This window comes from Schistocerca americana, chromosome X, assembly GCF_021461395.2.
Source record: "Schistocerca americana isolate TAMUIC-IGC-003095 chromosome X, iqSchAmer2.1, whole genome shotgun sequence".
Lineage (NCBI taxonomy): Eukaryota > Metazoa > Arthropoda > Insecta > Orthoptera > Acrididae > Schistocerca > Schistocerca americana.
In genome coordinates, this window is record NC_060130.1 from 714,660,948 (window position 1) to 714,673,913 (window position 12,966).

At 37.1% G+C, this 12,966-nt stretch overlaps 1 protein-coding gene across 1 annotated transcript in view; it reads right to left on the minus strand.

Annotated features, from left to right (window-relative positions):
• Window positions 1–12,966, minus strand: part of LOC124555732 (early endosome antigen 1-like) — a 207,129-nt gene that overhangs the window by 38,990 nt on the left and 155,173 nt on the right. The window contains exons 9-10 of the mRNA XM_047129754.1: window positions 12,774–12,921; window positions 48–266 (exon numbers count right to left, since the gene is read on the minus strand). Coding sequence (XP_046985710.1) covers window positions 48–266; window positions 12,774–12,921 — 367 coding nt within the window. The remainder of the gene's footprint in view (window positions 1–47; window positions 267–12,773; window positions 12,922–12,966) is intronic.

Genomic DNA, 12,966 nt, shown 5'->3' on the forward strand with positions numbered 1-12,966 from the left:
TCAACATTTTAAATGGATTCTTCACAAGAATGCAAAATTTTATGTACCTTTTCTTCCAAAGATCTCTGCAACTCAGATGCATTATTGCTCATTGTCCCCAAGGAGCCTTCCATTGATTTTAATTCTGCTTCTTTTGTTTCCAGTTCCTTCATACATTCTTGGTACTTAGTTGTAACATTCTGAATCTGCATTTTTAACTCCTGGACATATTTATTTTTCTCATCCTCCTTCTTTTCTAATGATTTCATTTTCTCTTGTAATGATGTCTGGAACATTTAGAAATTAATTACTGTGTACATACAGCTAAATATCAAATTTTTAAGTTCTAAACCTAAGTATTTTTCTCAATACTGTTTATACTGTTAGAACATGTAGGATCTTAATTACAGATAACAAAGATGATGTGTGATATAGACATTGTTGGAAATGCCCAAGATCTGTTAATCATTTTGCCAGTTTTTGGTGGAGCAAGCAATTATCTTTATGGGCTAACAGGGTCATATGGTATGGTGCATCTGCCAGGGCAATTCTTTTTTGAAGTACCATAGCACAGGATAGTTTTCTTTACACTGCACAAAGCACAGTTGGATGTTCACCAGCATAATAGAGATACAAATTTCTTTTCCAGTTGGACACTGAAACACTACATTATCATAGAAATGCTGTCACCCCTGGATGAATCTTTTTTTTTAAAAAAAAAAGCTGGATGTCCAAAGAAATGTTCAGCAGGTAGTAGATTTACAAGATTGAACACTTTTATACTTATCTGTGGTTCATTCGGAAAGATAATGGCTGCCGCTGAGAGATATCATTGTGGCTACCTAGGGCCAAGTTCACACAGAAACATTGTGGAGCCTAGGCAGAGAGACTGATTTCCTAAATGTAGTTGAAAATGACTGAAAGAAACAGCATTCCTTTCATTTACACACATGCACACACAGTGTCGTGCAAACTTAGTTCACAATCATAGTTATAAGTGAAATACTCTTAACTGTGAAATCACACTTCAATTTTATAATGCTGTTATGTTATTTTTTCTAAATTGCAGTTTCTTGGAAGTTATGCCAGAAAGGGATTCACTGCCAGGAAGTTTCCAAGCAGTATACACGCCGCTGCAGATTGCAGGAATCACTCTGATGTTAGTCAGTTGCAAATAATGGAATTACAGCATGCTTATTTGTACTTTGCTGTCTAAAACATCAAAAGTCAGGGTGCCAGGATATTTATGTTTATCCATCACATGTAATTAGTAAAACTGAATTCCGGGCATCTGAAATACACGCCTATAACAGGGCTGATCAACCCATGGTCCACATGAAGCTCAAGAAATGAGCATAATAATGAAATATCATACATGAAATGTCAAATAATTTGATCTTGCTTCTTTAAAATAAAAAAATAAAAAATCATAAATTAATAAATTCTAAATTACTTAAATGTGTTAATTATATACCTCTGACCATCACTATTACCCTTTCCCCCCCAGTGGTTTTTGTTAGTGCTAAGTATATTATGTGTGGCCTAAAAACACTTGTGTTCTCTCCAGGTAAGCTAAAAGGTTGGACACCCTTGTTTTATAATCACCAGCTTATGTTGAAACACTGTGTTGTTCACTGTTTTATAGGAATGTGAAAACCAAGGTTCTCTTCCTAAAATAAGGATTAATGATTTTCAATGTAATCATTTTAAAGAAGCCTACACATGCATTTCAGTTGACATCAGTTACTTGTAGTATATAGTTTCCGAGTGTCAGTCCTTTCTTTGAGTTCTTACAAAGCAGTGTCATTCATTACTTGCAGGATAGCCTGTGCTGAATCTTTGTTACATCAATTGCAAGTCACAGTACAACCTAACTTTTCTTTAAAAAATAAAGCCTTCTTTTTTGAAACATTACAAATTTACAGCGCTCAGGCCGCCTTTGTCAGAAGTGTTGTGCAACAGTTTTTGCAAAACAAAGTTTTTTTTAGATATCATCCATATGAGGAATAGTTTGTCAACAATATGTGTGGTCAACATATTACTTTTATAATAGAGGGAAACATTCCACGTAGGAAAAATATATCTAAAAACAAAGATGATGTGACTTACCAAATGAAAGTGCTGGCAGGTCGACACACACACAAACAAACACAAACATACACACAAAATTCTAGCTTTCGCAACCAACAGTTGCTTCGTCAGGAAAGAGGGAAGGAGAGGGAAAGATGAAAGGATATGGGTTTTAAGGGAGAGGGTAAGGAGTCATTCCAATCCCGGGAGCGGAAAGACTTACCTTGGGGGAAAAAAGGCCTTTTTTCCCCCAATGTAAGGCTTTCCGCTCCCGGGATTGGAATGACTCCTTACCCTCTCCCTTAAAACCCATATCCTTTCATCTTTCCCTCTCCTTCCCTCTTTCCTGACGAAGCAACCGTTGGTTGCGAAAGCTAGAATTTTGTATGTATGTTTGTGTTTGTTTGTGTGTGTGTCGACCTGCCAGCACTTTCATTTGGTAAGTCACATCATCAACCTATTACTTTATATGAGATGATTTATTTCTTATCATATAACATGAAATATAGGAGTAATTAGATTATTCCATGTACTCCTTAGACAGGCAATGATTTACTTAATATCTTCACTGTAAATTAGAGTTGGTTTGGATCTAGTGCACTCAATGAACAAGTGAAGTTAGACCTTTTAAAGCTTAACATAAACAAGTAAATAAAGAACTTCCAAATAAAAAATCCATATCAAGTTAATGTGACTGGCTAACCATTGGTACAAACAATGGGTAAGAGCCTGCCATTCTGAAATATGTCAAAATCGTTGGATGGCACTCTGCACAGGCTCAAGTGCATGAACAAGTGCACATACTCTCACTCCTGCACACACCACCATAATTTCATGAAACGTTAATGCTCAAACAAAATGATTTTTAGTTAAAAATGAACACCGAAGAAGTATAGAGGGTGTTAGCAACTTTTTCTCCCTCATATAAGTGGCAACCTGACCACTGATACTGAAAAAGTGAAAGTGTCTGCCAATATGCAATAAGTTAAAATGTGTGCTCTATTATGGGGCTTTGGAAAGGTTCAAAATCATGAAATGTGTAATTTTTACTTTTTTGTGTTTTAAAAATCTACAGACTTTCCCCTTTCAATTGACATATAATTTATTCAGGTCAGAAGACTACAACTATTTTAAAAATATTTTTGAAATAATTCTGCATGGGCATGATCCACTGTGCCACTGTTGCTGTCAAATGTTGTACTCATGAAGCTACAAGCTCACATGTACATTTTATTGATGTGAGAGAAAATAAATGTTGGGGCTAACCTGTGATAATTCGATACATATCTCTTACTCAATTGTTGTGTGTTTCATGTTTATTTACTCTTTTGGAATCCTGACATTATTCTTAGTGAATTCTGTTCATTGAAGTTTTTGTTTTATTGAAGGATAATCATGGGTAAACATAAAGTGCCTAGAAATCCTCTGTAGGCTTTCACGAAATGGAGAAATATTGGAAAGCCAAAGGTAGGTGTTATTACAGTAAACAATAAATACAATAACCAAGTGTGTGAACCTACTCTTGCTGGTACACCGGCCTACTGCAATGAAAGTGAGAAAGAAAGTACGTAGCAGAGGAAGCTTGGTTTAGCTAATGAAAAGTATGATTGTTTTATGGGTGAATCGGATGTGAATGAAATATTTGATATGTCAGTTCCCAGCGGAATTTTTTCAAATTGTGTAAGATGTATTCAGTGTAGTGAAGTCGGTCTGGAACAAGCTATAAAAAATCACGTAGAACTTGCCAGTGAAATGGATCTTTGTGGTAAGTGTTCATACATGACCATCTTGTGGAACAATGTCGCAGTGACTCCAAATGAAGAAAATGGTAGCAAAATCCATGAACACAACATTAGATCTGTTTGTTGCCCTGTGTACAATTGGTAAGGGTGCTACTGCAGGTGCAGTTTTCTGTGGCATGATGAATCTTCCAAATCCCCCAACCAAGTTTATGAACTATAACAGATTTATAGAGTCTAAAGTAGAAGATATCAGTATAGAATCTATGAAGAAAGCTGTGGAAGAGTCAGTAATAGAAAGCAGTGATGTAACAGAGACTTGACTGCAGGATTCAATAGTACTTGGTATAAACGGGGACACATCTCTTCATGGTGTATCATCTGCCACCAGAATGTACACTGTGATTCTATAAGTTTCAAACATACTCAAGAACTGAATTCCTATGGTGATAATGACGTAGTGCGGAAATTTGAGTGTCCTGGACATGTACAGAAATGAATGGGATCTAGACTTTGGCAACTGAAAGTTTCGTACAAAAAACAAAAGCTCAGTGATGGTAACGGGTTGAATGGGAAGGAAAGGTTAACTGACAGTATAAATGACAAAATACAAAACTATTATGATGTGGCTATTAGGTAAGACACACAGTATCGACGAAATGGAGAAGGCTGTTGGGATCTTTTCTTTTTTTCCCCCCCCTCCATACTTTTTCAACTGGTGAAAGTCCTCATCATTCCTTGCATCCCACAGGAGAAAACAGTTGGTGTAAGTACAACAAGAGATAGCTAACTGCTGAAGTGTACACTCATAAGCAGTCTGCCAGAAGCGGTAATGAAGGTGATAAAACCTATTTTCAGAGACTTAGTAGCACATGAACTGTTGAAAAAGTGTGTTCATGGAAAAACGCAAAACCCCAATGAAAGAGTGAATAGTGTTATATGGTCAACAATCCCCAAGACTGTGTTTGTTGGAATAGAAACACTTCACTTTGATGTGTATGATACCGTTGCTACTTTCAATGATGGCAATGTTGTAAGGTGCAAAGTATTTCAAAATATGGGCATGGAGATAGGTTTCAAAATGGTATGAACGATGCTTGCTTTAGACCAAGGAATGTCTTTTGGCTGCTGACAGGGCTGTAAATAGCCTAGAAATACTAGATAGTGTAAACAAGAGGAGGACAAAGGGGAAGCTGGAGGAGGAGTTTGCAGGAGATGAAGATAATCCATCCTCAACAACTGAAGCTCAAGTACTTTCTGAGAAAACATGTAATTTACAAGTGCTATTTTAACAATGGAAAGATAGGGCTTTCCAGAGCCCCTCAAATTTTTTAAAATCTTTATACACTTCTCCAATCTCTGCTAAAATCGAGGCCAAGTTCATAGCTAATTGCAGGGATACCCTCTTGTAAGCATATAAAACATAATGATCTAATACATAGTGTACCCATAAAGTTATTCCACCACAGGATTGTGCATATCATGGGGCAAGTAAGAAGCACTTCATCACACTTCCTTGGTCACTGTTGGATAATCACTTTTACTTGCCACAGTTATTTGACCCTCACTTTCCTGACACTTTTCTTCCAGTCAACACGTGCCCTGTGACTCAAAAGCTTGGGCATTAGAAAAGGGTCTTACACCTCGACACTAAATGTATTGTGCAGACCACCTTCGTTGCTGCATAGGCCATCCATTGTGTCAAATGCCCCACATGTCCTAGTAGCTGGCAAAATATCACCTACTGGTCTGGATGCAATTCACTCAGAGAAAACACATGAGGAATTTGTGTAGCTCGAACACATCTTAGCTGCCTTAGTGCCCTTACTATTGCATATTCTGAGTTGTAGACAGTGATTTGTGGGGTGAACCGAAGAGCAGCCAAAGTTGCCTCTGTGCTTAGACCCATTTCTGTAGATTGGCATAGAGCTGTGGTGCTGATTTAAAATGTAAAATAATTTCTTAAATATATAGTCTGTAGTGTTATCACTCTTGTACTCATTTCTAAGTTCAAAATAATTCTGCACCTTGTTATCAACCAGTGTCAATGTCCAATGCAACCTTGGCCCAGTTTCCTTTGTCCTCACCAAATGTCACTATGTTTACTTCTGCAAGGATCCCAACTTACAGTTAATTGTACACAATTTAAGAATGCTATTTACACAGGCAGTTACTCAAACAGGTGAAAGAGACTGCCAATTAAACAACATCCTTAGAGCCTGACGTAACATGAGAACATGCCATCAGATGATTAATGAGTACTCCTTATTATTGACATAGAGGCTGGGACTGGCAATTATGATATTCAGAAACATAGTCCTCATTTATACATAAAGCCAGCATCAACAATCTTATCAGGACCACACTAAAGCATTGTAAACCCACAGAAGAAATAACGGCTGCTTTGCAAGCCCTGTGCTTCAACATGTTTAGTTCATTAACAGAGCTTGTTTTTAAGTCCTTTAGGTGTGGTATCCATATAAGTTAGTAATTAAATGAAAGCTCCAGAAACCTCACAGACTTTTTCACACCTAGAATAGTGCCCATCACTATCAATGTAGGTGGACTAAATGTGTATTGTGAATCGTGGAAGCACACCCACATTGTTGTTGCTGCCTAAAACTCTCAGATATTTAACATCAGTTTCAACAGACATGATGCTGTTACACGGTTGGTGAAGGAGCAAAATCAAGCAAAAAAGTGATTGAATTCAGGCCGCCGTGTTGGCTCACTTATCTTAAGCTACGGAGGATGATAGCAAACTCTGTGAAGCTTAATATACTTCCTTGTGGGAAACTGTTTTTCTAGTTAAAATTGTTTCCGCGAGGATTCCACAATTTTGTATTTACAGTACCATTCTGGGCCAAGGACACTATATGCAACATGGGAATTTAATAGCACATAAATGAAATTTGAGCTGCTTGCCACATTATTCAAGAACCAACCATATTATAAAGTGTACAGTACTGCCCATAAAAGTACAGGGCACCTATATTTGCAAGAGTGTAATTGAGGAAGTTATACTTTATTTACACCTAGCATGAAATATGTATCCTTTAAAAATACACAATAAAAACTGCTGTGTGTAATCCCTAGGATTTCATACATGAAAAAAGAAATTCAAGTCATGAGGTGTAGTCAATCGCATAACAACAGTAAAATATGCCTGAATACTGGAGCACACAATATTATTGATGTCATAGTTTGATGGTATAGTTGACAGGCAAATAAGTTGAGGCGCAATGGCAGGATTTGAATCAAACATCACATTTGGCAATTGTTTTTTTTTCCCCTTTTTGTTTTATTGAGCAAATTTTTTTTACTCTATTAAGAGTACCAAAATAACAGAGTAACAGTTCACAGTTCTTAATACAATTTTTTTGGTCATCAAAGGTGCACAGCTTGTGGTTTTTCTACCACATAAAATCCTGACCAAAGGTCTTCCGCTTCAGTGGCCATCTGTGTACTGTGAGGAAATGAGTACAAGGTGAGTAATAAATATCTCAATTTCTGCCATCTCCTCCTAGCCAGCTAAGGCGATGTTCCAATATGCAGAGTCGGGTCTGGTTTCTCATATGGTCTGTTTTTTCTCTAGCCATAGATTTTTAATGGGACTGAGATCTGGTGCAGGAAGAGGCCTTTCAAAAAAAGAAATCTCATTCTGTTCTGCAAACCATTGTTGCACCATAGTTGACATGTGTACTGAGGCCTGATCCTGCTGGAAACAAATTAATCCTTCAGGACATAATTTTCACACTGATTGTATCATAAAACCACCCATAATATGACTATATTGGGTAGCATCAATTAGGTTATCTACCATGAGAAGCAATCCAAATCCACAGCAACATGTCCATTCCTAAACTACCACAGGCACATAGCCACTGTGGTTGGATAATCTTATTGCATATAATTTCATATTATCATACAGGCAGTCTCTTCCTGAACTTCGTCTTGACTGTGTATCAATTGACAAATGTCATAAAGCCATTCAAAATGAACAAATCTTTTGCACTGTGCGAACTGAATAAAAGACACTTTGATGTATGCACATTTCTTTTGCCTAACAGTTGCCAGAAAAGAAACTTTTATTCTATGCAAGAAAACACATCTGTGCACAATTAGTTAATGATAAGAGTTGGATTCTGATTATAACTACATAGTGTGTTATTCTTACCTGTATTATAATGTTAGTCTGTAATTTTTGTATGAAGTAAAGATTATCTCTAGTCTTATTAAATAAGGTAAAACTGAAAAAAGGATGAGTATTAAAGCTCTCAAATGTGATGACTGTTGACCTTGATCTTTCTGAAAACTAAGGCCTTATGACCTAAACTGTGCATGGACACATTTAGAAAGACAAAACTGTTTAACTTAGTTTCAGGATGGGAATGTCATCATTTACCATATTAGTTATTATTCCCACATATTGTTGCAGCATTCTCCCGTGTTGACTGACAGTCTTAACATGGTGAGTTAAGTTTGTCAACACACCATCTGTTCTATAACTGCCAAACACATTACACAATTCAAGATCAGATACCTGAATCACCTTCCTCTGAGTCCAGCCATTCTGTTCATGAGCCATATCTCATCATCAGCAGGCTGTTCAAGACTTCTTCATTCTTCCTGTAGAGGAAGGGATTTTGACAGTGTTGGAGGAAGGAAACAATATCAGTTCAGAATAATGAACTTGCAAACACATGACGACAAAATCCCTTCTTTGAATCATGGTGTAGTTTAAACATACTATTGTGTTTCCCATGTCAGTTAGCATGGTTCAGTACCAGATGTGGGAGGTTGCACTGTGAAGCAAACATGTGGCCATCAAGGGGAAGCTCTGTGATGACCATCAACTCTACCAATTAAAATTGGTTGGATTACACTTTGTGAGTATTCTTTCAATTACTCTCATCTGGCACCTGCCTTCCCTGTAATTAGTTATATGCAGTTGCACCACTTTAATCTGATCTATGGACACAGTCCCAGATATTAAATGAATGTAACTCTTTCCACAGATTGTTCAGCAATCAAACAATAACAGGTTTTTCCTGTTATTTATGTGCAATGTGTGACATTTGTTTTCATTGAGAGTGAACTGCCAATCCTTGTACTAAGGATTTTCTAGGAAGACAATAGCATCAAGGAGCTTATCCGAGCAATTTATATGTATTACAAAGGTTCTATAACACTCCCTTAGGACATTTCTCAAGCTACTTTTCTCTTTATTCAGAATAATTTTTGTATTCTATTTGCAAGGAATTCGTGAATCCAATCACAAAGGTATCCTTGCTTTTTGTTCTTAGGCAGCACTGGGGAACTGCATTGAATGTCTTTTGGAAGTCAAAGAAAGCAGCACCAACCTGACGACCAACACGTACTGCCTTCTGGGTTTTGTGGATGAAAAGAGTGAGCTGGGTTTCACTTGGTTATTGTTTTCGGGATCTATGTTGACTTCTACAGATACTTTTGGTTTGCAGAAAGGACATCATAAACAAGCATCAAGTGTGTTTCAAAATTCTACAGCAGACTTATGCCAGTCATATATGAGGTGTGATCAAAAAGTAACGGGAATTTTTTAATTTTGTGGGCTTCATACAACCAATTTTTATTTATCTCATCAGTACACATGTTCCTGATGGATGTTTGCATTTTCAGCTGTTTTGAATATTTAGTTTACAGGTGACAGTTCGAGTGCTTGGCAAATTTTTACTTTCGAAAAAAGATGGAACAAAGAATTTTCATTAAATTTTGCTTGAAAATGGCATAAAGTGCACCACCACATTCAGAATGTTGACTGTGGTTTTTGATGAATCTACAATGAGTAAGGCAAGAGTTTACGAGAGGTACAAACATCAAAGGGGGTTGAGAAGATATTGAAGACGATGACATCCCTGGACACCCAACCACACCAATTACCGATGACAATGTGGAAGAAGTAAGGAAAAGGGTCCTGGAAAAATCACCAAATCACCATCAGAGAGGTTGCTGATGATGTCGGCATATCCTCTGGCTCATGCCAAGCAATTTTTTCAGATATTTTGGGCATGAAACAAGGAACAGTAAAGTCTGTTCCAAAACTGTTGACTTTCAACAAAAAATGATGTTGAGTAGGAATCACTCAGAAATTGTTGAATGAAGTCAACAATTATCCAGAACTTCTAAAGAAGGTTATAACAGATGATGAAACATGGGCATATGGATACGAAGTCGAAACCAAAGCCCAATCATCCCCAATGGAAACTGCTTGAAGAGCCAAGACTGGGGGACAGTGGTGGGGGCGGGGGGTCTGACAAGTTTGATCACATGTGAAGGTTTTACTCACTCTTTTCTTTTATTACAATGGGATAGTGCATCAAATGTTCTTGCCGTATGATCGTATGGTCAATAAGGAGTATGACCTGGAAGTTTTGGGTTGTTTGTGTAAAGCAATCCAAAGAAAATCATCATCAGAATTGTGGCAAAACCAACCATTGAAATTGCACCACGGTAATGCTCCCGCTCACACCTCAATGCTTGTTTGTGATTTTTTGGCAAAAAACAAAACTGTTATGTTGTCTCAGCCATGGACATGTCTCCCTGTGACTTCTTTCTATTCCTGAGGCTGAAGAGAAACATGAAAGAATGTTGTTTTGCCTCCACTGATGAGACAAAAACAGAATCGCTGAAGGAACTGAACACCACAACCTTAAGTGAGTTTCAGAAGTGCTTCCAAGATTAGAAAAGCACTGGGACAAGTGTGTTATATCTGAGGGGAATTACTCTAAAGGGGAGAAAGTTGATGTCGAATAAATAAAGGTTCTCAAAGAGAAACAAAAATTCCCATCAGTTGTTGATCACACCTCATAGGTTTATAGGTGTGTGCATCTGTCTGAAGACCCTTCTTGAAATCAAAAAATGACCTTCGTATTTTTCCAACCACCTGTGCTCCTCCACTGACTTATGACAGACTGCTGCTAGAAGAGGTGCAACTTCCTTCACATACTCTATGTATTATTGCATAACTACGCCATCAGGTTCAGTTGCCTTTCCTCTGTTAAGTGATTTTAGTAGGACTTTATATCCTATGGCCGCTTATTTGGATTTTGGTGTTTGTACAATGACGACTGTTTGAATCACACTACCACCCTCCTCGTTGGACCATAGCTGAAAACAGAATTTAGTATTTTTGGCCTTATCTCTTTCATCCTCCTGTGCCAACATGGACACTGAGAGACTGGACAAATGGCTTTGATACAGTTACCGAGTTAATGAAAAACCAGAATTTCTTATTATTTTCTATCAGATGGTAGATTTTTACAATGTTGAACATTCCACACGTAGCTATCCTTTCACTCATTTTGGCTTACTTCAGATTTTGTTTTTCTGCAAGGTTTCTGCTACGTTTAACTCTGTGGTGAAGCACTCTGTACTTCCGGATAATCTTTCTAATGAGCTGTTGAGACATGGCAGGTCTTTCCCATCCCTTATGACTTTGCTTGTTACAAAGTTGTCTTGAATTTTGTGCATTTGTACTCCACAGTTGCGTTCATAAAGATGAAAGTTTGATGCTGACTGCTCGGGTTACCCGAAATCTGTTTCCTGCTGCACTTACTAGGCATAAATATGTCCACACCTTTTTAGCACTGCACTTGACACTCATTATAAGTTAAGCTATAGATGCCTAAAAACCCCTGGTTCCAGTTGTCTGACAAAAGATGTGAGCTGCAGAAAACATGCTGAAGCCAAAAACCCAATTTTTTAAGATAATATATCTTCAACAAAGCTTTTTGGTTAGGGAACATCTAAAACCTGTTCAATTTAGTCTGCTCAACTTAATCATAGATTTTACATATGTACCCTATTGCTTTCACACACACACACACACACACACACACACACACACACACACACAAAACATTTACTTTCTTATGCGAGTGTCCTGGCTAAATAAGACATGGTTTAATTTTTTCAGACTGACAGCACAATGTACATATTTGCATTTCATGAGTTTTAGGGAGCTGCCCCAATTTTGACAACACACAGTGTAGCTCTTAAAGGAAAAATAATAATGCATTGCTCTTCTATGAATTGACAACTGCTGTTATTAATCTGAAATCACAAAATAGGGATTTTTTTCCTTGTGTTCAACGAATACTATTATCAAAAGTATAGTGAATGTGGGAACAGGCAAATCAACACAGGGTTCCAGTACAAGACGAATTCAGATAAAACTTGAACATGAGCCAGTCATTTAAAATGCCTCTAGTAGCTTTTTAATACAACTACTTTCATCCAAAAGGATTATATACCTTACCTGCAATCACCCTCAATGACAAACTAAACGTCATACATTTGCAAGCATTCCAAATTTGTTCAGAGTGCACATTATTAGATAATTTACTCTCTGATGCAATTGGAATTACTAAATCACATTTATTTACTGTTATAAAGCATAAATTTTATAGTCAACAAATATTAATTATGCTCTCTTCCTACCTCCCAAGTTTTTACAACAGAACATATTATTTACCAGTTAATTAAGGCAGTCACAAGCATTGTATCACTTTATAGTCTCATAAACCAAATTTGTAATGACAATAGGCTAGTTCTTACCCAGTAGATATAACACCGAACAAACAAGCAATTCATTGGTGAAATAATGTAAAGCTTTCTATTACAGATAGATGGGGTGGATGATTTTCGAGATCTTTCTCATAAATTCATGAAATTCACTGAAACACTACAATTAAAGAGCAAAGTGAAAGTCATATTTTAAGAATGGTTGCCAGAAAACTCACTAGGTCTCTTACAAAGACATGCTTGAAATCAATGCAGCTCCTCATTCAACGTGATAACAACACAACTGATTCCAAAGATTTTTTAACGAAGGCATATTGAAACTGCTTTATAAATAAAACACTACAGTACAAATATATTTGTAATAGTTACATCTCACAGCTTAAGTTCCATTTCCAATTTGTGTTTAACAGTAAAAGAACTTACCGTCTCCTGAGTCAGTTGCTGAATTACTGTTTTTGCACCTTCTCCAGCTTGAATTTTAGCAACTAATTCCGCACGTTCACTTTCCTGCTTAGCACTAACTTCTTTACTTTTTTTCAAAGCAGAGCTCAGTTCTTCAATTTTGAAGTCTCTGCAAAGGGATATAATTGCAACTTCACTCGAATGCAAGACTATC